Genomic DNA, 26845 nt, shown 5'->3' with positions numbered 1-26845 from the left:
TTTTTGAGGAAGCAAAAAACCCAGGAAACAAAAATTGGCAATTTTGAATTGGCAATTTCGAATCAAGAAGGTTGTTGAATCAGGGGAAAAAAAAAAACCCAGGAAGCAAATTGGGGGAGAAAAAAAAAAAAAAAAAAAAAAAAACCTTATTTTCTGACGTGGCAGAACTGCCACGTCAGAAAATATTCTGACGTGGCAGAACTGCCACGTCAGAAAATATTCTGACGTTGCAATACTGCCACGTTAGAAAATATTCTGACATGGCGGAACTCCAACGTCAGAATTTTTTGACATTGGACACTATACCACGTCAGAAAATTATTCTGACGTGGCGAACAATAAAACGTCAGAATTTTCTGACGTTCCACCCATTGACGCGTCAAGAAAAAATTTTTCCTGTCACCTATGTTTCTGACAATCTACACGCGTCAGAAACGACACGTTAGAAAAATTTTCTGACACGTCGGACACCATAAAACGTCAGAAATCTCCAGTCAAAAAAATTTTGTTTTTTTGTAGTGTAACTAGTACTCTGTAAGTTGTAACACCATTATTAATGCTTCAAACATATCAATAAACAGCTTTTGCACGTGCAATAATATATATCATTACCAATTAATATAAGTTCGATCTCTATACGCATATATTCTGTTTAAATTCTCAACTTTTGGACAGAGATTGATTATATTCAAAAGTAGTTTCTAATGCTTATAGTTTCAGCCACTGCCCAAACATCATGTCTCTTTCTTTCTAATCAATTTCAGCATGCACATAATCAACGAACACAAAGTTCTTTTGTAGCTCGTGTGAAGCAAAAGCCAAGCCAGCACTAAGAAGTGCAAGCCCAGCCAAGAAAATCCGTAATTGCATATCGGAAGGAATCTCGGCCGACGCACAGAAAAGTACTGTTGCAGCAATTAGAAACTTTTGCGATGCCTGGAATGATGTATAAGCTCTTCTACACGACGAACACTTGAGAGTGTGCTGCTCTAATCTATCCAACATCTACGCAACAAGATGAAAACAGAAACTAACAAATCAGTAATAACATCAATGTGTCATGTAGGATGTGTGCTGACATATGTTACGATATTCTTTTTTTTGGTGAGATTAAGGGGACATTATACAACATATAATACATACAAATGCATATATGTATTTGTGTGTGTATGTTTTGAAACTATTTCATGTACGTTCAGAAACATGTCTATTTTACTGTTCCTAGGATCTCAAAAAAACAAAGGGGGAAATGCAAGAGGGTCAGTGACAATAAGCTTTTCACACCTGACGTTTTGATAGAACCGTTGATGGCACAGGTTGTTGGTTGTTCATGCCAAACCACTCAGGTTGGCTGTTGCCGTGTCGCCTCAGCCAATTTCGAAATGCCAAGACAAGGTGATCTGCTTGGGTAGGTGTAAATGTGATGTTTGTATACTGCTTATTAACATCAGAAGAACCCTCCATTGTCTTTGAAAGAAAGACCTTCTCTTGACCCTGAAGGACAATCGTGTCGCCATCATACACCTTATTTGTAGTCCAATGTTCATGCCATCTAGGAACCACCTAACACCACCACATACATGAGAGGAACTCAAGATATAAGGATAAAATCGTTCATAAAGGAAACGGAAAAATCAGATATTGATTTCAAACTCCCTTTTGAGTGCAAGATTTAGCATTATTCAGTCATTAAACAAATGGAGATTTTCGTTAATAACGTACATGGAAAACTTGAACTTGAAAAATAAGCAAAAAATGGGGAATGAAAGAAAAGTAAGATGAGCTGCTTTGAATTTTAATGCAGATGTATACAACTTACTAAATCTCAAGAACTACACATCCCAACACAAATTCGCTTCTATGTACACAATGGCATGTGCGCGTGTGGGTGGGTGTGGATGTATGTGGGTGCATGGATATTTGGCTTCTAGAAATATAATGGTGGATCTAAACCTCATATGGTTAGCACCAAAAGATCCTTACTAAGTAATGATTTCATGCAACAAACAAACAACTGCAACCTTTTAATCTCAACTATTGGGAGGCAATCACGGAGCTATATATCAAGCAAACCATACCATACTTCACCTACACATCCTTTAATTTTAATTTAATTTTTTTTAACTAAGCTTGCACATCCTTATAAAAGCTAGAGCTAAAGAAGTAAGAAAATTCATCTGTCAAGAGTAAGGAAATTCTATCAGCAACCCCTTCATCTTATAAAGAAATTTATTCTTGGTCAGCATTTTGGATGGAGTAAAGGACAAATTCATCAATTTAAACCTCATAATATGCAAGCAGAGCTCTAGAGTCACGTCCCGGATAATGTTAGCCATATCTTATCATTCAAAATTGACTTGATTGAAAGGCGGTGTCTATACCACAACAAGCAACTATAATACAAGAACCTGCGAGATTTAATATTTTGCAGAAGATGACATGATGAAACATACCAAGTTTGCTAAAACGTATAAAAAGCAGTACAAGAAATAGATCGGGCCTTCCCAGGTGTTAAGGAAAAAAATATGTGCAACGGTCATAACTCTATTAAGAAAGGAAATCCTCAAACCAGCAACGTTAACATTCCCTCTAAATAAACAACTTCCATGTATAGAAGATTACACCATTAATTTACAATGGCTATGTAGCCTAACCATTCTGTATAAATACCCTATTGTGTAAATCAATCATCATCAAGTAATACATACAAAATTTCTTCTCAATTTGGTCTTTATCATGGTATCAGAGCGTTGATTTTGAGAGAAAGCAAAAACTCTGTTTCTGCAATTGAAAAACAGAGTCTCGATTTTTTTTTTCTTACCTGTTGCACTTAGTTATTTTCTCTGTTGCGGTGTCTCGGAAATATCTTGCCCGATTACTTTGGGTGCTAGTTTCACTCGTTTTCGCCGGTGAGAAAACGTTCGTGCTATCCTCGACTCGTCAATGGTCCTCGTTGGTCAGAGGCCACCATTTTCAGCATCACGATAGCGACCCAGTGGTGATTGTTTGGTCAGAGGTCACCAATCCACGCTGATTTGCCTATTCCGATCCTTGCTCAGAGGTCCTCCCCGCTCCAACCTGCGCTCAATCCGTGCTTATTGGTGTTCATTGTTGCGGCAGCCGGTTCTCCAACTCCCGTCGCACACCCACGCCATAGCCACCAAGCCACAATCAGAATTTCTCTTTCCTTTTTTCCTTTGGCCTGTTCCGGTCTGCCAGTTTAGAAGATTCACTCAGATTTCACCTCCACTTGAGCTTCTGTTGCCTTCCTTGTGTGTTCTGTCATCGCACCAAAGAGGAAGAAGATTCCTTTTTTTTTTTTTTTTCAGCTTTTAGGTAAACTCCTGCTTTATACTTTTTTTGTTTTTTTTAAAGCTTTCTTTGGTTGGATCTGACCCATATCCTAAGTTGCCATTTAATTTTTTTTACTAAGCCCAAAACCAGTAGCCTATTTCATTTTTTTTTTGTCCAAGCCCATTTATTAATAGAAGCCCACAATCCAATCTGCCTCCCTGTCATACTACATGTAGTTTAGGCTGGTTTCACATCACCCTAAGCTACAAGTAGTTTAGTAAAAAAAAAAAATGCCGGAAACCACCATTCCCACAGCCTCCGTACCTCCTTCCCAAGATCCCAATCATCATCTATACCTCCACCATTCCGACCATCCGGGTATGATATTGGCCTCTCAACCTCTTAATGGAAAAAATTATCAAACATGGAGCCGAGCAATCCATATGGCTCTCAGTGCCAAAAACAAGCTCGGATTCAGTAACGGAACCATCACTCCACCGGCGAACTCCTCCAAAGATTTTTCACAATGGAGTCGGTGCAACAATATGGTAAAATCTTGGTTATTAAATTCAATTTCTACTGACATCTGCACTAGTGTCATTTATTGCAACCTTGCTCGTGACATTTGGTTGGATCTTAAAGAGCGATTCTCTCAAGTGAATGGTCCTCGCATGTTTCAACTCGAGCAAGATGTCAGCACTCTCGTTCAAGGCACCATGCCTATCGCCACATATTTCACAAAATTAAAAGGATTATGGGATGAACTATCCGCACTTCAGCCCAACCCATCTTGCACATGTGGTGCATTAAAGGAAGGTCTCCAACTACAACAATGCCAATGTACCATTAAGTTCCTCATGGGTCTCAATGAGTCATATGCAACAGTTCGGGGACAGCTCCTCTTGATGGAACCATTACCTTCCGTCAATCGTGCATATGCTTTAGTCCTTCAAGATGAACGCCAACGCAGTATTACCACTCCACCTACTATTGAGGGCATTGCCTTGGCTGCAAAAGGCAACCTACCACCACGAAAGGACAACCGATATGGTTTTCAGAAGAAGGAACGACCAAAGTGCACTCATTGCGGTCATGACGGTCATACTACTGAGCGGTGCTACCACCTTCACGAATTCCCTCCTGCTCGTCGCAAGACTAACTCTGCCTCTATATCCAGCTCAAGCTTTGGTCCTAAACCCATGCTAATCAAGTTTCCACTACCAGCAGTTTCCCTTTCACACCTGATCAATGCCAACAGCTCCTTGCAATTCTGAATAACGTCACTCCACAACAATCCATGGCCCACAAAGCAGGTAGTACTGAACCATCTCTCTCAGGTATGTCTTATGTCTTCTCTAATGATTCATTATGGATTCTTGATAGTGGTGCAACTGACCATATGGTCAGTTCTCCCACTGCCTTGACCAAATCATATCTTGTTCATGGTCGTACTGTCCAATTACCTGATGGTTCATATGCTTCTGTAACTCACATTGGATCTGTGATTTTTTCTCCATCACTTGTTCTTCATAATGTCCTTTGTGTTCCTACTTTTCACTTTAACCTGATCTCCGTGCATACACTATGTCGCACATTGAATTGTCTCATTATTTTTTCTTCTAACTTCTGCTTCATCCAGGTCCTTCGCTCGATCAAGATGATTGGTCTAGGCACTGAACGGGATGGCCTGTATTACTTCACCAACACAAGACCTGCACGGTGTCATGTGGCAAAGTCAACCTCACAACTTTGGCATCGTCGATTAGGTCACCTCTCCAATAAAGTTTTGTCATTTCTTTCCAATAATGTATCTGGCATTTGTAGTTCCAATTTAGAACAATGTCTTGTTTGCCCTCTGGCTAAGCAAACACGTATTCCATTTCTAAATAGTCAAATTTCTTCTACTGCACGTTTTGAATTACTACACATTGACAGTTGGGGTGGTTACCGCATACCTTCCATTAATGGGGCATGTTATTTTCTTACCATTGTTGATGACTACACCCGATGTACATGGGTCTATTTGATGCAACATAAGTCTGAAGCTCGCTCTCTTCTACAATCCTTCATTAATCTTGTCGAGAACCAATTCTCGACTACCATCAAAACAATTCGTAGTGACAATGGCCCTGAATTCACTATTCCATCCTTTTATTCTGATAAAGGAATCATCCATCAAAATTTTCCCCACGTGTTATATGATGTGTCTTCCTAGGTTATCCTTATAGTCAAAAGGGATATCGTCTATATGATCTTGATCACCACAAAACCTTCATCTCTCGTGATGTTCTTTTTTATGAAGATCATTTCCCTTTTGCCCAAATCACCCCTAAGCCATCTTCCCCAGTCTTACCTATCCCTTTTGACCTCCTTGATGATATCCCTTCCCACTTGTCACCTATTGTCGAAGCTCCAGTTGACCCTTCCACCACTCAGACTACCCATTCCCCACCTCCGATCACTCGGCGATCCACTCGGTCGACCCAGCCACCTGCATACTTGGGTGATTTTCATCTTGCACAGGCTTTACCATCTCGTACCACTCAATCATCTGAATCAGCGTTGGTGCGTTCCTCAGGTACCCCTTACTCCCTTGATGCTTTTTTATCATACACATGTCTCACTAACCATCATCGTGCCTTTACTACTGCTATTTCCTTTGCACAAGAACCCAAGTCTTTTTTGTAGGCCATGCAGGATTCCAAATGGCGTGATGCAATGCGTGCTGAGGTGGATGCTCTAGAGTCGACTCAAACATGGACTCTGACTCCTCTTCCTCCTGGAAAGAAACCCATTGGTTGTAAATGGGTTTACAAAATAAAATATCACCCCGATGGTTCTGTGGAACGCTACAAAGCTCGCTTAGTGGCTAAGGGTTACAACCAACAGGCTGGCCTTGACTATACGGAGACATTGCTCCTGTCGCTAAGATGGTCACTGTCCGCTCTTTCCTTGCGCTTGCCGCCTCATGCAGATGGCATTTGCATTAACTTGATGTCAACAACGCCTTCCTTCATGGTGACCTTGACGAAGAAGTCTACATGCACCTTCCTCCTGGTTTCGGACGAAAGGGGGAGACCAAAGTTTGCAAACTCAACAAATCCTTGTATGGGCTTAAACAAGCTTAGAGACAATGGTATGCAAAACTCTCTTCCACTCTCATTAATGCAGGATATAAACAATCCAAGGCAGACTACTCATTATTCGCCCGATCCCGCGAAGGTAATTTCACAGCCATTCTTGTATATGTAGATGATATTATATTGGCAGGCAATAACTTGGAGCAGATTCAGAAACTAAAGAAACATTTAGGTGACCAATTCAAACTCAAAGATTTGGGCAACCTGAAGTATTTTCTAGGTATTGAAGTGGCTCGTTCAAAGAAAGGTATCTTCCTATCACAAAGAAAGTATGGTCTTGAAATACTTGAAGATACAGGCTTTCTTGGTGCCAAGCCTAGCACTTTTCCCATGGAGCAAAATTTTGCACTCAGTAAAAATGAAGGAGGCCTTATTGCAAATCCATTTTCATATCGTCGACTAGTTGGTAAGTTGATTTATTTAACCATTACCAGACCAGATTTGGCCTATGCAGTGCAGGTGTTGAGCCAGTTTATGGACAAGCCATGCACATCCCATTTAGATGCTGCACATAGAGTGTTACGCTACATCAAGCAATCTCCAGGACAAGGAATTCTCTTATCAGCCACAAGCAACATTCAATTACATGCATTTTGTGATGCGGATTGGGCACGATGCAGAGATACTCGACGTTCAGTCACTGGATATTGTATACTCCTTGGAAGCTCACCAATATCTTGGAAAACGAAGAAGCAAACAAGAGTATCTCGTTCTTCAGCTGAAGCAGAATATAGAGCTATGGCCTCCACATGTTGTGAAATTACCTGGTTGAAACAACTGTTAGTAGATCTCCATATCTCACATCCACAACCAGTGAAATTATATTGCGACAACAAGGCGGCCATCCACATCGCCTCGAATCCTGTCTTTCATGAAAGAACAAAACATATAGAGATTGGCTGTCACCTTATTCGGGAAAAGCTGCAAGATGGCACAATTCAAACTTTCCACACACCGACCAGTCAACAACCCGCAGATCTATTTACTAAGGCCCTAGGTTCTACACAATTCCATTATCTACTTGGTAAGTTGGGTGTCATGAATATCCACTCCAACTTGAGGGGGAGTGTTAAGGAAACAAATATGTGCAACAGTCATAACTCTATTAAGAAAGGAAATCCTCAAACCAACAAGGTTAACATTCCCTCTAAATAAACAACTTCCATGTATAGAAGATTACACCATTAATTTACAACGGCTATGTAGCCTAACCATTCTGTATAAATACCCTATTGTGTAAATCAATCATCATCAAGTAATACATACAAAATTTCTTCTCAATTTGGTCTCTATCACCAGGTGCCATTGGCACAGTTGAAGATACAAATCCATATTATCCATTTTTTATCACCAACTATAGGAAGCTTTGTGTCTGTTTCTATACTGTAAAAAATCAATGCAAAGATGGTTAGGATTCAGATATGTGTAAAATAAAAATAACAATTCTCTAGAATCTAGGACGGGAAAATGACATCCCGGGATACTAATTTCAATAGGACAAGAAACTATTTTTTTTGATGTGCATGAGATTCTGTTAGTATCACACAAACAAACACAATCTAGTGTGAGAAGTATGTAGTCACATCCAAGATCTATGCAGCTTTGACTGCTTAAGTGAGACTGATGAACTTATGATGCAGATCGCAGGTCCTCTGGAAGTGCGATCAATCGCACATGTACCTGCGATCGAGCGCACTTCCAGACAATTGCGCACTAGGTCCCTGGTTGTGCGATCGATCGCACACGGAGCATTATGTTAATTTTATGTGTTGTTAAATTAGGTCAAGCCGTCTTTATGTCCTTGTTTTAGTAGGATTAGGGTTTTGGGAGCCTTTATTTCGTTATTTTATTAGGTTTAGGGTTTGGAGGATATTTATGTCATATTTTATTATGTTTAGGGTTTTGGGGCTATAAATATATGCTTATAGCCTCCAGAGAAAACAGTTGTTGATTATTATTGATTTTGATTAATGAGAATACTCAGAGTTGAGTTTATTCCTCTTTTCCTTTAAACTTTAGAGAGTATCTATTGTTTTTAGAAGAATTCTTAGATCATTGATAGACTCAAGATCTGGGATTAGTTATCCGCTGCTTTATTGTTGTTTTTCGCTGCAGCCTACTAAGTCACACTGCATTAGTTGGTATCAGAGCTCAGTTACTGTCCATGAATGGGGAGGAGCAACCGTTTTGGAGACATGAACGAGGTGTACGTGCGCACGGAGACAGTACGTAAGGAGCAACCGGTGATTCGTTTGAGGCACATGAGTGGTGGGCCGAACAATTGTCGTCGCCAACCAAGACCGCGATTCGCAGAGGCGGAAGGTGAATCTATCGCTGAACGTTGGCAACACACGGGAGATCGATTCAGGGCTATGAGGGATCAAGTTGAAGACCTCACTACCCAATTATCCAACTTGTGTGGTCAACATGGGAACGGATCTAGGAACCCGCTTGCGGAGCGCCGAACACACGGACGTCAGCACCTTGCGCAAGCTCATGCCAATCGGCGGGTAACTAGATGCGAACTCAAAATTCCGAAATTCGACGAGGATCTAGAACCCGACGGATTTTTGGATTGGGTGTTGGCTATTGAAGAGGTTTTTGAATTCAACGGGGTGCCCGATGAACAACGAGTTTCTTTGGTGGTACATACATTCCGGGGAAGAGTTGATGCGTGGTGGCAACAACTGAAGAAAACTAGGAAGCGAGAAGGTAAATTGAAGATCAATAGTTGGGAGAAACTATTGAAATATATGTGGGTCGCTTTCTTGCCCCATAGTTATACCATGAGTCAAAAGTCACAAAATTGGAGACAAGGGTCTATGGCTGTGACGAAGAAAACAGAAAATTCCTACAAAAAAGAGATATTTAGGGAGACATGGAGTGAAGCGAAGAATCCACGACAGGGCAATTCAACCCTTACTTGCCAACCACAAATCCATAAACCAAATCCATATTCTGTGGAGGAGAAAAAAAAATTTGTGGATGAAGAGTTTGAGGAGTCCGAATTCATTGATGAAGAGTTCAGACATGAAGATGTTGAAGATCCTTCACAAGGATTCGTGGATTGGGATTCCCCACCAACCTATGATGACGACATCAATGAGGAAGAACCGATTGAAGGACCTTTGGCATCCGACCTAGAGGACGAGTACGAAGAGGATGGATTTTCTCCTATGCTCGACGGCCTCTACCCCGAAGAAGATGACCAAGAGAAAGAGTACAAAGAAGATGATTTTTCTCTCATGTTTGGCGGCCTCTACCCCGAAGATGATCAATTGGAAGGGGAAGAGCCCACGGGTGACATCGACAATTATGAAGAGGTTGATGAAGACTTTTCAGGTGAAGTGCCTAATTATAATGATGAAGAGGGTTATGTTGATTTCCTTGGTGTTGAAGATATTTTAAATTCTCCTAGCGAAAATTATGATAAGTTTTATGCGGATGAGGAAAATTACATGTTCACAAGGGAAACAATGGTTGACCCATTCTTGAGTATCTTCATGGCACATGGAAGGGAGAAAGAACGAATGAAGAACGACAAATTTGAAGTATTGCCAAATGGTGTATGGGGCTTTCATGCCAAATTTGAGAAGCGTCATGTTTATTTTGGCATGTTGCCTTGTTTTGATCTTGAGGAAGGGCGAGTGGAATGAGTTGATTTGACATCCGAAGGACCATGGAAAGAACCGGCCGAATTCGAGGGCAAATTCTCTCCAACAAAGGGAGAATGATGCAGATCGCAGGTCCTCTGGAAGTGCGATCGATCGCACATGTACCTGCGATCGAGCGCACTTCCAGACAATTGCGCACTAGGTCCCTGGTTGTGCGATCGATCGCACTTGTACCTACGATCGATCGCACACAGAGCATTATGTTAATTTTCTGCGTTGTTAAATTATGTCAAGCCGTCTTTATTTCCTTGTTTTAGTAGGATTAGGGTTTTGGGAGCCTTTATTTCGTTATTTTATTAGGTTTAGGGTTTGGGGGATATTTATGTCATATTTTATTATGTTTAGGGTTTTGGGGCTATAAATATATGCTTATAGCCTCCAGAGAAAACAGTTGTTGATTATTATTGATTTTGATTAATAAGAATACTCAGAGTTGAGTTTATTCATCTTTTCCTTTAAACTTTAGAGAGTATCTATTGTTTTTAGAAGAATTCTTAGATCATTGATAGACTCAAGATCTGGGATTAATTATCCGCTGCTTTATTGTTGTTTTTCGCTGTAGCCTACTAATTTATTCCTCTTTTCCTTTAAACTTTAGAGAGTATCTATTGTTTTTAGAAGAATTCTTAGATCATTGATAGACTCAAGATCTGGGATTAGTTATTCGCTGCTTTATTGTTGTTTTTCGCTGCAGTCTACTAAGGCACGCTGCATCAACTTACTTATTGATATAATAAGAAGGTGCAACAAACTCAGCAGTGATCCGTGGGTTCCCATCATTCGCTCCAGCAAAGCCCCAATGACCACTAGACTCTAATTTAAAAGGCAAAGGCTTGGCTTTATCTCTCCTCCCTGTAACCTGTAGAGCAACTCATCCTTTAAGCAACAAGGAAAGTCCTTCATTATAGCCAATGGCCTTTGGGCAAAATGGCACCTCCACCTGCCATAAGAATGGAGTGGTGGATGATGTCTAGGGTCCAAGTTCCCTTGGGCGTATGAGTAAATCTACCAAGAAAATAAAAAAGAAGTTATCCAGCATAACAAGAGCAAACATTTACCACTATTCCTTATCTAACAAGTTCCCCTACAATATTCCTGTCGAAGAAGATGGCCGACCATAGAAGTGCTTGTATTTTTAAAAACTCATGAACCAATGACCAAGAAGAAAAGCACAAAGTGACTACGTAAGAAAAGCAAAAATCCAACATATATACAAAGTCAACTTTAACTCAGACTAATGAGCATAAGAAGTATTTACCACAGGCACATACAACTTACAACAATATACCAATTGATTTATGTGGTTAGTTCAAGTGGTAAGTCAGTTGGCCATGTGCCTCGTGAAGCATCATATCTAAGATTCAACCTCCTGTAAGTACAAACAAATTCTTAGGGCCACGCCCACAGGTGAAAGCCCCAACTTTACCCGACCCATGTGGAAGGGGCGCTTTGCACGGTGTTCTGCAGATCTAGTCAGGGCGAAGCCTTGGATACCCCGGTTATCATATATATATATATGCTCTTACAGAACTAGCGTTGACTTACTGTTCAAACTTTAAAAAGAATTAGAAGCAAAAAAGGTTCTATCTAGATAGCCATTTTTGTCTGCAGTAATATTAAGAGAAATAGAAACGTAACCATGATCACTCTTCCAATTACAGCCAAGCTATTACATTTGTTTCATTGTTGCTATTTCATGAACAAGAAACTTGTCGGTTCATTAAATTCACATATCCAGGATTAGAGTCAGATTTGATCATACTTTTTTTCATTGACATATAATTTTTAAAGTGGCAAAGCATTGGAATGGACACAACGTACACACTTACAAAGTGCAGCATTTCAATTTAATATTTCCCAGGCAACCTAAAGTCTTCCATAATATCTTGAACAAACTACCAATATTTTCTTCAAAACCTAGGGGGTTGGCCTAGTGGATGAGGCTTGTGGGGAGTATCACCCTATAGATACCAAGTTCGAGACTTGCTAGGTGCAAACTCCCCCTTAGGCCTACACCCCCTGGTGTAAAAGCCAGTGATTTACCCTCATTCTTGCAAGGAAACTTCCGAGGGTGCGGTGCACGGGTCACTTTGTAAGAGTGGGTCCGAAGAGCCCTAGCTTTCCGAGGTTCCCCGTCATCAAAAAAAAATATTTTATTCAATTAAAAATTGATTGTTAAAATTGTTCATGTATATACCTTGTGATGAGCAAAATCAATGTGGGAAGGATCAGAGACATTCTCCATGAGGGTATCATAGCCATAGAACATATCCCGCTGCATCACCGATGAAAACTCAGATTTATCAAATTCATCAGGCAGCCTACATTAACATCACAAGTTTATCAAAATATTCATTGCGATGAATTATATCCAACAAACTTCTAAGATATCATTATGAACCCCTATCATCAACTTCAATGATTAGATCAACATAAAATATTATAAAGAAATTGTAGCTATAAAGTGAATCAATGACCTGGGAGGCTTGGTAGCACGAGCTCTTTCCATGCCATTCTCATCAGGCCAAACGAAGAGCAGGCCTTGAGACTGCATCGTAGGAAGCCTTGTAGCGCACGCTCTCGGAGACTGAAGAGCACGAGCTTCAGGACCTTCAGGTGAAGCCTGAGGAATCCTAACACAAGATCGGCGCGCATCAAATGACCAGCCATGGTATGAACACTGCAAGTTGCCACCTTCATCAATCCGCCCTTCCTGTGAACCATATGAACTCATTAGGATCATAAAACCCTCCAAGAACCCAATTCCTCACTCAGTTGTGGAAATTTTACAAGAATTCATGAAATCGTTGCAGTGAACTTTATTATATTACTTCGGGACCCAATGAAGCACGATTTCCTCTAGAAACCAAAACAACTGAAAATATAAATATATCTTCGGCGCCTGTTTAGCTAACTAATTATTTATTTATTTATTTATTTATTTATTTTATTCATTCCTTTGTCAACAACCGAGTAAAGGGTGAGCTTCAAAACATCATTTTTCTTTTCCTCACTTTTCTTAGCAAACAAAGAGATCCCGACTTCAATTGGAGCGTAAAAATTGAGGAAGACAAGAAAAAAAAAAAAAAAAAAGGTTACAGATAAGGGGGCGAGGCGGTGGCATTTGTCGTCGAAAGCAACCCATTCACTGGCAGACCTGTCGAACCAGAGCACGAGATCTCGACCCAGAAGCTGAAATGGGGTTGGGAGGCTAGGGTCCAAATCTTCAATCAACGAAACTGGGTACCAGTGATCCCTCCAAGAGAACTTGGAACTTGACGAACTTTCCTCACCGTGCTCATCCACATCTTCTTCTTCTTCTTCTTTTTGATTCTCGTAAGATGTTGGTGTGGCTGGAGGAGCAGCTACACGTGGAAAAGAAAGATTTCTACTGGGTGATTTTCTTGAAAAGAGGGTTGGGGTATTGGCGGAGATGAAGGGAAGGGTGGTGGTGGTCTTGAGAGCTATATTGCTCGGTGATGACAATGTAACAATTGAAGCAGAAGCAGAGGCCAAGGGTAGCGCTGCCATTACCATTGGATTCTTTCAAAATTTTATCACACAGAGAGAGAGAGAGAGAGAGAGAGAGGGTTGCTTTGTTTTTGCTCTTGCGGCGTCTAGAGCTTTGCGTGAAAGTTTGAAATGGTGTGAACTGATGAGTCCGATGGGACTGACTGAGGGCCGGCAAAACAGGAACTGTTTACAACCTGTTTATTCTATGTATGTACTTTTATAATAATGTTCTTTAATGACACCTAGAAGAACCTTGACACACTCGCCATCGCCATCATTGAATGTTCTGATTCTATGCATGTACTTTTATCATAAAGTTCTAGAAGAACCATGACACATTCGCCATCGCCATCATTGAATGTTCTAATTCTATGCATGTACTTTTATCATAAAGTTCTAGAAGAACCTTGACACACTTATTCATCCAAAAAAATAAAACCTTGACACACTCGCCATCGCCATCATTGAATGTTCTGGCTTTGTTTCTTGTTGATGATCTATAACCAGCAAGTAACACGTGGCCACTGCACGGCCTAATGGAGCTTAATGGTAATTTCCGGAGGGAAAAGTTTTCTTGGAGGATTTAATAGTTGTCCAAATCCCATGGCTGATTTTCAGGTATTGTAAGAAATTATTTTTTGGCAGAAAAATGACCTCCACAATTTTGAGGAGATACGTTATTTCACTTTGTTATGTAATAGTCCACTAGCGTTGTGGCTCATTGGCAAAGCCGTTAGAAATATGTTATTTTTCAACTGGTGTGACATGCTCAATTCACTTTTAGATTAATTTAATTTAATTAAAAAAAAAAAAAAAAACCAATGATAAATTGAACATATCATGTCGGCCGTTATTTGATTCCTTTGACCACGTCCACATGCACAAGTTAGAAAATTTTGTACGAGCTCGATTACATAAACTGTTGCCGCCCAATGAAAAAAAAAAAACAGAAAAACCAAGCAAACTATGTTAGTTCTTGTGTTGGCTTAATTCAGTTCCAAAATGCAGATGTTACTGTTCATGAGCTCAAACACTGATATAGAATGCTCATAATCAAATCTTCACCGTCCATAATGTAGATTCATGTATCATGAACGTCCTTGCAAATTTCAGCTCAATCGGACCACAAACGCCCATCAATCAGATCTGTTGATCAAGGCTGGACAGCATTTCCAGAATGCTGCCCGGTTCATACAGGCCTTCCCTAGGTCCAGACCGCATTTCCAGAAACTCCATTTTTGTTCCGCAAGGCCGTGTCCAGACAGCCCACTAACCTGTCCGGACACCCCGTACCTATTATGCCCAAAAATGTGTTTTTAGTAGGCCCAAATCTAGGGTTTGATGTACTGATATATATACACCATTATAGAAGAGAGAGGCACGAATTTTCACTCCCAGAGAGTTCGTGTGAGGCTGTGCTTGAGTGATTAATTTGTTGTGAGCCAAATTTATTCCTCTTAGAAGATTTTTGTTAGTTTTGATTGTGGGCTTAATTGAAATCTATCGGAAGGGTCCAATAAAGGAGAATCACGTTGAAGAAGATTGTAAGCGAAGAGACAAGTTGGAGGCTTGTCGATCTTACAGAGTCAAGGTCTTGCAAAGGGTTGTAAGTGTTCCTAGTGTCTGTAATCTCTGGATAATTTTTTGATAGTGATTTCCTGGGTTTGGTTGCCCCGGAGAGGTTTTACTTTTAGAACGTTTTCTAAAAGGTTTTCTCTTCGTCACCAAAATCCTTGTGTTTGATTTTACTTCTTTTTGGTGATTGTTTGCTTAGATTTAAATATTCATTAATTCCGCATAAAATTGTGATATTTATCTGTTTAGAGTTTTTCAAACTAGAATTTGAATCTACGCCCAAATCCATCTTGTTTGACATACTGTTTGCAGTAGAGCTGGCTATATCTCTCTCTAGGCTAAAAGCAATTTCAATTCTTATTCAACGTGGGTGTGGCATTTCAACAGTCTGAACACTCCACAAGCCTGCCTCACCTATGGCATTTTCAAGGTTTTTTACCATAATTTTTTTCTTTTTTTGGATCCTTAAGAAGCTGTCTTATGAACAATGCTTCTTCATACACAAATTTTCTCCAAACTAGGTTGAGATTAGATTTTGTTTGGCTCCAATCTGGAATCATTAATGGCTTCACGCTAAATTTATCAAAGTGACGACGGGATAAGATTTTTCACCCTTTTTTTTTCACTTCTCCAGTGAGAGAGAGATCATATGCAGCGCCAAACTTTTCTTTCTAGCAGGAACATGGAACAACATTGCAGCACCTAATCAGCCGACCCCAGTTGAGTGCTTGAACCTTTATTTGTCCCTCGTTGGTAGAAAAACAAATGAAATTTATTCTGTGTTCTAATTGAAGCATATAGTCTATATCAATTGCTCTGTCTCATGCTTATCTTTTCCCCCTATCAGTCCAAAATACAAAGGAAATCTCATACACCCAGTCAATTGCATACTCAAAGATAATGCTGGGTCATGAGCATAAATCTTAAGCCCACTCATTTAAACAGCAGTAGTAAATTGAAGAGACCTCCTTGGTCCAGAATCCAAAAATGTCTATCTGCCAAAATTGTACATGATTCAAACACATATTTCACTTACAGCAAGAACAGGTCCTTCACAATATAAATCATTTCTTCGGGTAAGTTCGATGGTCAAGTCCAACGTCACGTGAGCCGGTGTTTATATACGGCCCTCAGAAAGTTGCCTGCGGTGGCAGTGGCTTTGATGGGTCAATAACAAGCTGTCTTGATGATCTGAATAATAGAAACCATGTTATTATAACTGACTCAATAGAATACAACTCTCCACAGTACATACCTTAAAATGACAATTTACTTGCGCCATGTAAAAGGGAAAGGACAAGCCTGCAGATACAAAAACAACTAAGCCAGTGACAACAATGGCATTGCGTGATCTCGACATTGAGATTACTATAGCAAATTAAAAGTATGACCTGAAAAAAATGACCAAGAAAAAATCTGTTACAACTAATGCATCCACAGATAAGAAAGCTGGGTCTTCAATTAGACTGCAAAGCATGCCAGCAAATGTATAACAGTAAAATAGTATTTCTCAAGACGAGTAATGTTATTTAGTAAACTTTTATACAATTACCACACAATTGAGATAACGTGGCAATGAAAATCAGCCTTTAGATCAATAAGAGCTTGTAAAAAAGAAAAATCAATTGCTGATTTCCACTGTCATATTATTCCAGTTGTATGGCAGTCGTATAGCAGTCTATTAAATAGTATTTTTCAAGACATATAAAACAGCAATCCATTACTAACTTTTCTCTGACATCCAATCCCTACCCCTGCTTATGAAGATTCTAGCTTCTAAGAAATAATGCATGCATAAATCTTTAGCTTTCAAAAATTAATCATAACCAAGATAACTAGGAAAAGAAAGAAGGGAAAACACTAAAATTTATAGGGCTAGAATGTGAAATGAGCTCGGTTGATGATCTTGCTGATAGTCTGCACCAAGGGCCAATATATGTGTCAGCATTATGTTGCTTGTTGCAGGATTTTTTTCCAAAAAATTAGTTGCTAATTATAGTGTTCTAATACATTATACACGCATTAATTACATAGAATTGTGATGCAGATCGCAGGTCCTCGGGAAGTGCGATTGATCGCACATGTACCTGCGATCGAGTGCACTTCTAGACAATTGCGCACTAGGTCCCTGGTTGTGCGATCGATCGCACTTGTACCTACGATCGATCTTACACGAAGCATTATGTTAATTTTCTGCGTTGTAAAATTAGGTCAAGCCGTCTTTATTTCCTTGTTTTAGTAGGATTAGGGTTTTGGGAGCCTTTATTTCGTTATTTTATAAGGTTTAGGGTTTTGGGGATATTTATGTCATATTTTATTATGTTTAGGGTTTTGGGGCTATAAATATATGCTTATAGCTTCCAGAGAAAACAGTTGTTGTTTATTATTGATTTTGATTAATGAGAATACTCAGAGTTGAGTTTATTCTTCTTTTCCTATAAACTTTAGAGAGTATCTATTATTTTTAGAAGAATTCTTAGATCATTGATAGACTTAAGATCTGGAATTAGTTATCCGCTGCTTTATTGATGTTCTTCGCTGTAGCCTACTAAGTCAGGTTGCATCAAACTGTAAGGGATATAATAGTAGGAGCTCCTCCAAGTGTAATGGACATATTTGGTTAGTGGGACAAAGTCCTTTAGTGAGTAAAGCCCAAAGAGTTAGGCTTTACTTTAGGGGCTAACTCTATATAAGATTCGTACAAGAATTGTATAAGGATGAAAATGATTATCTAAAAGGTTTCATGGAGATTAGTTGTTCTCAAATCAGCCTTGGAGATTCTTGGGCTTCTCGAAGTGCTCATTCCCTATTATCATCACATCTTTCATATTCAATCCATCTATCCATTCCATTATCCATTCAAATATCTCAAATTATTAGAAAAGCAATAGATACATGAATTAAAAGCACTTCAGTTCTTGGTTGTGATCTTTTTTAATTCATAATAAATTCTATATTTCCAAGCGCCATCCCATGAGAGATATGGTATTTAGCCATTCTCTCAACATTCTCTTATCATTTTTAGCTGACATGTCATGCTCAATTCATCATTAGATCAATCTTAAACAAAATAATATATAAAAAAAATGATTATGGTCAATATTTTGCCCATATTTTTTCTATTTCATCTTACAAATCAACCATTAGATTTGTGGACCCGCATAAGTCAATGGTAGACCTCACAAATTTAATGGTTGATCTATTAAATTTGTATGAGAATATGGAAGAAATACGGGCAAATTATTGATACAAATCATTTCTCAAAAAAAATATATATATGGTGGATTAAGTATGACATATCCAAAATAGATATGAGTCAGCGTATTAATACCCATATTAAGTTATTATTACGACCCTCCTAACTGTTTAGAACAACTTTATGATAGAATAATTTAATTAAGAATTGATGATTAAGGTTACAAGAATTCTGCAAGCAATTAAATTTGTATCAAGAGTTCAAAGAATGTGGATCCTCCTTGCATTTAATTTAGATTTTAAAGATAAAAGGGGCAATCCCGTTAAGGAAACACTATCCACGAATTTGAATATCAAGCATTCATGACTCTTCACTACTTATAAGGGCCCGTTAGGGAGTGTGATTTCAATAAGTGTGATTTTAAAAATTGCGTTTTTAAAATCGCACAGGCGTTTGGTAAAACATACTAAAAAGTACTTTTTTTTATCAATTAAGTGTTTGGATAAAATTAGCATATAATTGCAATTTCATGACCAAATTACCAATAAGGATGAACAAGACAGAGAGGATGAAGACAAAAAAAAAAAAAAAGGGTTTTAATATATTTTAGGTGGGTATTCTTGGTATTTTGTTCATTCCCGTTCTAAAAAACGTAATTATTGCGCCAAATATATTTTTAATAGAAATCGTGATTTTGTTTTAAATTCGCACTTTTTCAAATAAGCACCCTCTAATCAGCTTATGAAAATCGCAGATTTTTTTGCGATTTTAAAATTTGTGTTTTTAAAATCGCAATCCCAAACACCCTAAAGTTGTGATTTAGTATAAAATCGTAGACTATTTTTTTAAAAAACGCCCTCCCAAACGGACCCTAAATACCCAACTGCATGCATGCAGTAAAGCCAATATCCATTCGATCAATCTCTCTTTTTGCAATTGTGGCTTATGAAGGACAAAGATGCCCGAGTTATGTGCTTCTTTCTACTTGCTTCTACTCCTATTCGTCTTAGGTGTATTATATGTTCAAAAAACCTGACGTACTAGTGTGCGGATTTGAATCCTGCAATAAGAATCTCAACATAAGCCTGATCAATGTTAGTCATCTTGGGCCTCATTGAAAAAGTGCCTGTGGTTTTCCATTGTCTATGGCCCTCATGTCATTGGTTTCCAGTAGATAGATGCTACTATGACCATGCTCAGATAGAGTACCCATAGTTGGTCTTCCTCTCAAACCCTTTACGACGTTTACTTATGCTAGACTAAGGGAGAGAGGATGCACGCATGCATCATTTTTTTTTTTTCTTTTATAATTTGTTTTGTTGGTATTAATTAATTTGCAACGAAAACTATGGTTCCAACGGCAAATGCCAGTTGTGAACTAGCAGTGATTGGTGGTGGTTGTCTCGATAAGAATGCGTGCATGGAGACATGTCGTCCTTGTTACCGGGGTGTCGGGATAATCTCGGCATTCTGCCGCCCTGCTGGTGGAGGAATTCCTTTCGGTCAATGTATTTGTAATTTTAAGAACGGAGCCCCTTGCAACCCAATTGGTCCACCAAGATGTCCCAAGCCTCCTGCTACTCTATTATATATCAATCAAACTAGTGATAACTAGTACTCTGTAAGTTGTAACACCATTATTAATGCTCAAACACATCAATAAACAGCTTTTGCACGTGCAATAATATATATCATGACCAATTAATATAAGTTCTCTATACAATTTTGGGCATATATTCTGTTTAAATTCTCAACTTTTGGACAGAGATTGATTATATTCAAAAGTAGTTTCTAATGCTTATAGTTTCAGCCACTGCCCAAACATCATGTCTCTTTCTTTCTAATCAATTTCAGCATGCACATAATCAACGAACACAAAGTTCTTTTGTAGCTCGTGTGAAGCAAAAGCCAAGCCAGCACTAAGAAGTGCAAGCCCAGCCAAGAAAATCCGTAATTGCATATCGGAAGGAATCTCGGCCGACGCACAGAAAAGTACTGTTGCAGCAATTAGAAACTTTTGCGATGCCTGGAATGATGTATGAGCTCTTCTACACGACGAACACTTGAGAGTGTGCTGCTCGAATCGATCCAACATCTACGCAACAAGATGAAAACAGAAACTAACAAAGCAGTAATAACATCAATGTATCATGTAGGATGTGTGCTGACATATGTTACGATATTCTTTTTATTGGTGAGATTAAGGGGACATTATAAAACATATAATACATACAAATGCATATATGTATTTGTGTGTGCATGTTTTGAAACTATTTCATGTACTTTCAGAAACATGACTATTTTATTGTTCCTAGGATCTCAAAAAAAAACAAAGGGGGAAATGCAAGAGGATCAGTGACAATAAGCTTTTCACACCTGACGTCTTGATAGAACCGTTGATGGCACAGGTTGTTGGTTGTTCATGCCAAACCACTCAGGTTGGCTGTTGCCGTGTCGCCTCAGCCAATTTCGAAATGCCAAGACAAGGCGATCTGCTTCGGTAGGTGTAAATGTGATGTTTGTATACTGCTTATTAACATCAGAAGAACCCTCCATTGTCTTTGAAAGAAAGAACTTCTCTTGACCCTGAAGGACAATCATGTCGCCATCATACACCTTATTTGCAGTCCAATGTTCATGCCATCTAGGAACCACCTAACACCACCACATACATGAGAGGAACTCAAGATATAAGGATAAAATCGTTCATAAAGGAAACGGAAAAATCAGATATTGATTTCAAACTCCTTTTTGAGTGCAAGATTTAGCATCATTCAGTCATTAAACAAATGGAGATTAAACAAATGGAGATTTTCGTTAATAACGTGCATGGAAAACTTGAACTTGAAAAATAAGCAAAAAATGGGGAATGAAAGAAAAGTAAGATGAGCTGCTTTGAATTTTAATGCAGATGCATACAACTTACTAAATCTCAAGAACTACACATCCCAACACAAATTCGCTTCTATGTACACAATGGCATGTGCGTGTGTGGGTGGGTGTGGATGTATGTGGGTGCATGGATATTTGGCTTCTAGAAATATAATGGTGGATCTAAACCTCATATGGTTAGCACCAAAAGATCCTCACTAAGTAATGATTTCATGCAACAAACAAACAACTGCAACCTTTTAATCTCAACTATTGGGAGGCAATCATGAAGCTATATATCAAGCAAACCATACCATACTTCACCTACACATCCTTTAATTTTAATTTAATTTTTTTTAACTAAGCTTGCACATCCTTATAAAAGCTAGAGCTAAAGAAGTAAGAAAATTCATCTGTCAAGAGTAAGGAAATTCAATCAGCAACCCCTTCATCTTATAAAGAAAATTATTCTTGGTCAGCATTTTCGATGGAGTAAAGGACAAATTTATCAATTTAAACCTCATAATATGGAAGCAGAGCTCTAGATCGAGTCACTTCCCAGATAATGTTAGCCATATCTTATCATTCAAAATTGACCTGATTGAAAGCCGGTGTCTATACCACAACAAGCAACTATAATACAAGAACCTGAGAGATTTAATTTTTTTCAGATGATGACATGATGAAACATACCAAGTTTGCCAAAACGTATAAAAAGCAAGTTTACCAAGTTTGCCAAACGGTATATTGAATAACTAACATTGAGGATTGTTGGAATACTTGTTTCGCTAAGAGACGTAGATATCTCCTTAAGGTGATTTAATGGAATTGATCATTTAAGTCCAAACTTGTTAATTTTAGCAAATTTTTACAAAAGTAAATACTCTTAAAGATTCATTTTTTTTATGGGAGTTTTCATGATGATTATGTTATTAAATTGAGACTAAAGGATTAAGATATAATTGGATAAAGTTGACAGTAAATTAAAGTACCTTATCCCATGTATATATGGATACTCACAAAAGAGTCTATTTAGAGGCTTCTGGTAGAATAATGTGCTCTTTTGCAATTACATAAATCCTATAGTATAATTATAATTTATAGAAGAATAATTTAGAACCAATAGAACTTTGAAGGAGTTATGAGAAAAACAGAAACTCCAAGCTTACTAGGTCAGCTCACATATTTCTTTTCCCAAATACATGTTAGTGATACTTAAAACTTGTATAATGAAACGAAGAAGCTGCTCAAGATTCCTAAGCGACGACATGCAAGATTGATGTGCATGAGATTCTGTTAGTATCACACAAACAAACACAATCTAGTGCGAGAAGTATGTAGTCACTTCCAAGATCTACGCAGCTTTGACTGCTTAAGTGATACTGATGAACTTACTTATTGATATGATAACAATTAAGGTGCAACAAACTTAGCAGTGATCCGTGGGTTCCCATCAGTCGTCTCTCCAGCAAAGCCCCAATGACCTCTAGACTCTAACTTAAAAGTCAAAGGCTTGGCTCTATCTCTCCTTCCTGTAACCTGTAGAGCAACTTATCCTTTAAGCAACATGGAAAGTCCTTCATTATAGCAAATGGCCTTTAGGCCAAATGGCACCTCCACCTGCCATAAGAATGGAGTGGTGGATGATGTCTAGGGTCCAAGTTCCCTTGGGTGTATGAGTAAATCTACCAAGAAAATAAAAAAGAAGTTATCCAACATAACAAGAGCAAACATTACCACCATTCCTTATCTAACAAGTTCCCCTACAATATTCCTGTCGAAGAAGATGGCCGACCATAGAAGTGCTTGTATTTTTAAAAACTCATGAACCAATGACCAAGAAGAAAAGCACAAAGTGACTAAGTAAGAAAAGCAAAAATCCAACATATATACAAAGTCAACTTTAACTCAGACTAATCAGCTAGCATAAGAAGTATTTACAACAGGCACATACAACTTACAACAATATACCAATTGATTTATGTGGTTAGCTCAAGTGGTAAGTCAGTTAGCCCTGGTACCTCGTGAAGCATCATATCTAAGATTCAACCTCCCTTAAGTATAAACAATTTCTTAGAGCCACGCCCACAGGCGAAAGCCCAAACTTTACCCGACCCATGTGGAAGGGGCACTTTGCACGGTGTTCTAGAGATTTAGTCAGATCGAACCTTTGGATATTCCAATTATCATAAAAAATAAAAAATAAAATAAATAAATAAATATCTGCCCTTGCAGAACTAGCGTTGACTTACTGTTCAAGCTTTAAAAAGAATTAGAAGCAAAAAAGGTTCTATCTAGATAACATTAGGAGAAATAGAAACGTAACCATGATCACTCATCCAAATACAGCCAAGCTATTACATTTGTTTCATTGTTGCTATTTCATGAACGAGAAACTTGTCAGTTCATTAATTGCACATATCCAGGATGAGAATCAGATTTGATCATACTTTTTTTCATTGACATTTAATTTTTAAAGTGGCAAAGCATTGGAATGGACACAACACTTACAAAGTGCAGCATTTCAATTTAACATTTCCCAAGCAACGTAAAGTCTTCCACTAATATCTTGAGCAAACTACCAATATTTTATTCAAACCGTACCTCAAGGGGTTGGCTTAGTGGATGAGGCTTGTGGTCTTAAGGAGTATCACTCCATAGATTTCAAGTTCAAGACTTGCTAGGTGCAAACTCTCCCTAAGGCCACACCCCCTAGTATAAAAGCCAATGATTTACCCTTATTCGTGTATGGAAACATCCGAGGGTGCAGTGCATAGGTCCGAGGTTTACTTTGCAGGGGTGGGTTCAAAGGGCTCTGCCTTGCCGAGGTTCCCAGTCATTAAAAAATATATATTTTTTATTCAATTAAAAATTGATTGTTAAAATTGTTCATGTATATACCTTGTGATGAGCAAAATCAATGTGGGAAGGATCAGACACATTCTCCATGAGGGTATCATAGCCATAGAACAAATCCCGCTGAATCGTCACCGATGAAAACTCAGGTTTATCAAATTCATCAGGCAGCCTACATTGACATCATAAGTTTATCAAAATATTCATTGCGATGAATTATATCCAACAACTTCTAAGATATCATTATGAACCCCTATCATCAACTTCAATGATTAGATCAACATAAAATATTATAAAGAAATTGAAGCTATAAAGTGAATCAATGACCTGGGAGGCTTGGTAGCACGAGCTCTTTCCAAGCCATTCTCATCAGGCCAAACGAAGAGCAGGCCTTGAGACTGCATCGTCGGAAGCCTTGTAGCGCACGCTTTCGGAGACTGATGAGCACGAGCTTCACGACCTTCAGGTGAAGCCTGAGGGATCCTAACACAAGATCCGCGCCCATCAAACGACCATGGTATGAACACTGCAAGTTCCCGCCTTCATCAATCCGCCCTTCCTGTGAACCATATGAACTCATTAGGATCATAAAAACCCTCCAAGAACCCCATTCCTCACTCGGTTGTGGAAATTTTACAAGAATTCGTGAAATCGTTGCAGTGAACTTTATTACATTACTTCGGGACCAATCAAGCACGATTTCCTCCAGAAACCAAAACAACTGAAAATATAAATTAAATATATCTTTGGCGCCTGTTTAGCTAACTAATTATTTATTTATTTATTTATTTTATTCATTCCTTTGTCAACAACCGAATAAAGGGTGAGCTTCAAAACATCAATTTTCTTTTCCTCACTTTTCTTAGCAAACAAAGAGATCCCGACTTCAATTGGAGAGTAAAAATTAAGGAAGACAGAAAAAAAAAAAAAAAAAAAAAAAGTTACAGATAAGGGGGCGAGGCGGTGGGGGCATTTGTCGTCGAAAGCAACCCATTCACTGGCAGACCTATCGAACCAGAGCACGAGATCTCGACCCAGAAGCTGAAATGGGGTTGGGAGGCTAGGGTCCAAATCTTCAATCAACGAAACTGGGTACCAGTGATCCCTCCAAGAGAACTTGGAACTTGACGAACTTTCCTCACCGTGCTCATCCACATGTCTTCTTCTTCTTCTTTTTGATTCTCGTAAGATGTTGGTGTGGCTGGAGGAGCAGCTACACGTGGAAGAGAAAGATTTCTACTGGGTGATTTTCTTGAAGCGAGGCTTGGGGTATTGGCGGAGATGAAGGGAAGGGTGGTGGTGGTGGTCTTGAGAGCTTTATTGCTCGGTGATGACAATGTAACAATTGAAGCAGCAGCAGTGGCCAAGGGTAGCGTTGCCATTACTATTGGATTCTTTCAAAATTTTATCACAGAGAGAGAGAGAGAGAGAGAGAGGGTTGCTCTGTTTTTGCTCTTGCGGGGTCTAGAGCTTTGCGTGAAAGTTTGAAATGGTACGATCTGATATCTATGCATGTATTTTATAGAGAGCTGCTACGCATCCCGAGACTTTTCCTAAATGAAGTCTCCGAACTGACGTGGACACGTTGCATGAGAAAGAAAAAAAAATTTAGAGAACTGCTACGCGTCCCGAAGTCTCCGAACTGAGGTGGAATCTGTTAGGGATGGACACACCCTTGACTCAATGGTTGTGCAAACTCCACAGAATAATAATGGAATGATAAATGCAAGAGATCAACACACAGTATTTACGTGGTTCGGCAGTAAGCCTACATCCACGGGACTAACTCCGATCAATCCACTATAAACAACCTGTTACAGTGGTGTTTACTCAAGTTATGCAAAACTTGAGTTAATACAGGAGTAAAACAATACAGAAAGAAACAACTTCTGTTGAAACTAATATACACTCTCAGTGGTGTATTAAGACACTCTTTTCTTAACTCTCTCTCTGGAGTATAACTGAAGCTCTCTTCTCCTAGCTTCTCTTCTTGTGTGTTGTTGTTGATCTTCATCAAGCATCAATCATCTAAGGCATAAGGCCCCTTGGCTATTTATAGCCAAAGTTAGAACCATCTAGATGATGAACTTAGCCCCCAAGTTGGAACCTTCTAGATGAATGAACTTGACCCCCAAGGTAGAACGATCTAGATGATGAAAACAAATTGAGAACCTTCTAGATGAATAGAGAATCATCTAGATACATCTTGAAGAGAACCTTCTAGATGGATGGAGAACCATCTAGATAAATCTTTGAAGAAAACCTTCTAGATGGATGGAGAACCATCTAGATAAATCTTTGTATGACTTGCTCCATTTTGTTTAATCAAAATCTTATCTTAAGTAGAGAAAAACCTTGTCGGCAACCAACAGAAGAGGGATAGATTGGCAATCTTTGTCCTTCACAAATTACACTGCAAAAAGAGGGATAGATTGAGAGGATATTGGCTTTGTTGCATGCATGCAATTGGGTATTTGTAAGTAGTGAAGAGACTATTGATAAGAATGAATCATGCATGTTTGATATTCAAATGGGTGGATTTTGTTTCCTTAATGGGATTAATTGCCCCCGTAAAATCTAAAATGCAAAGAAGGATCCACATTCTTTGAATTCCCAATTCGACTTTAATTACTGGCGGAATTCTTGCAACCCTAATCATTAATTCCCAATTAAATTATTCAGTTTTTTTTTTTTTTTAAAGAAAAATTATTAATACTTATTTAGTT

General features: G+C 38.7%; 1 protein-coding gene and 1 pseudogene across 2 annotated transcripts; both read right to left on the bottom strand.

Annotated features, from left to right (window-relative positions):
* Positions 1-692: 692 nt before the first annotated feature.
* On the bottom strand, positions 693-13639 carry LOC132163545 (pheophorbide a oxygenase, chloroplastic). Its single transcript, XM_088518720.1, has 5 exons — positions 13208-13639; positions 12586-12821; positions 12306-12429; positions 1285-1563; positions 693-1005 (listed from the first exon to the last, which is right to left on the bottom strand). The coding sequence occupies exons 1-5, from the start codon at positions 13637-13639 to the stop codon at positions 751-753; spliced, it is 1326 nt and encodes a 441-aa protein (XP_088374846.1). The 3' UTR covers positions 693-750.
* A 6535-nt stretch (positions 13640-20174) lies between these two features.
* On the bottom strand, positions 20175-25501 carry LOC148584057 (pheophorbide a oxygenase, chloroplastic-like; annotated as a pseudogene). The gene is made up of 6 exons (XR_015912928.1): positions 25065-25501; positions 24447-24678; positions 24165-24291; positions 22689-22802; positions 20769-21047; positions 20175-20487 (listed from the first exon to the last, which is right to left on the bottom strand). The product of XR_015912928.1 is annotated as a pheophorbide a oxygenase, chloroplastic-like (transcript).
* Positions 25502-26845: the final 1344 nt, after the last annotated feature.

This window comes from Corylus avellana, chromosome 8 (genome assembly GCF_965113065.1).
Source record: "Corylus avellana chromosome 8, dhCorAvel1.hap1.2, whole genome shotgun sequence".
Classification (NCBI taxonomy): domain Eukaryota; kingdom Viridiplantae; phylum Streptophyta; class Magnoliopsida; order Fagales; family Betulaceae; genus Corylus; species Corylus avellana.
The sequence above is the reverse complement of the archived record's forward strand: the minus strand, read 5'-3'. Positions and strand labels throughout refer to the sequence as shown.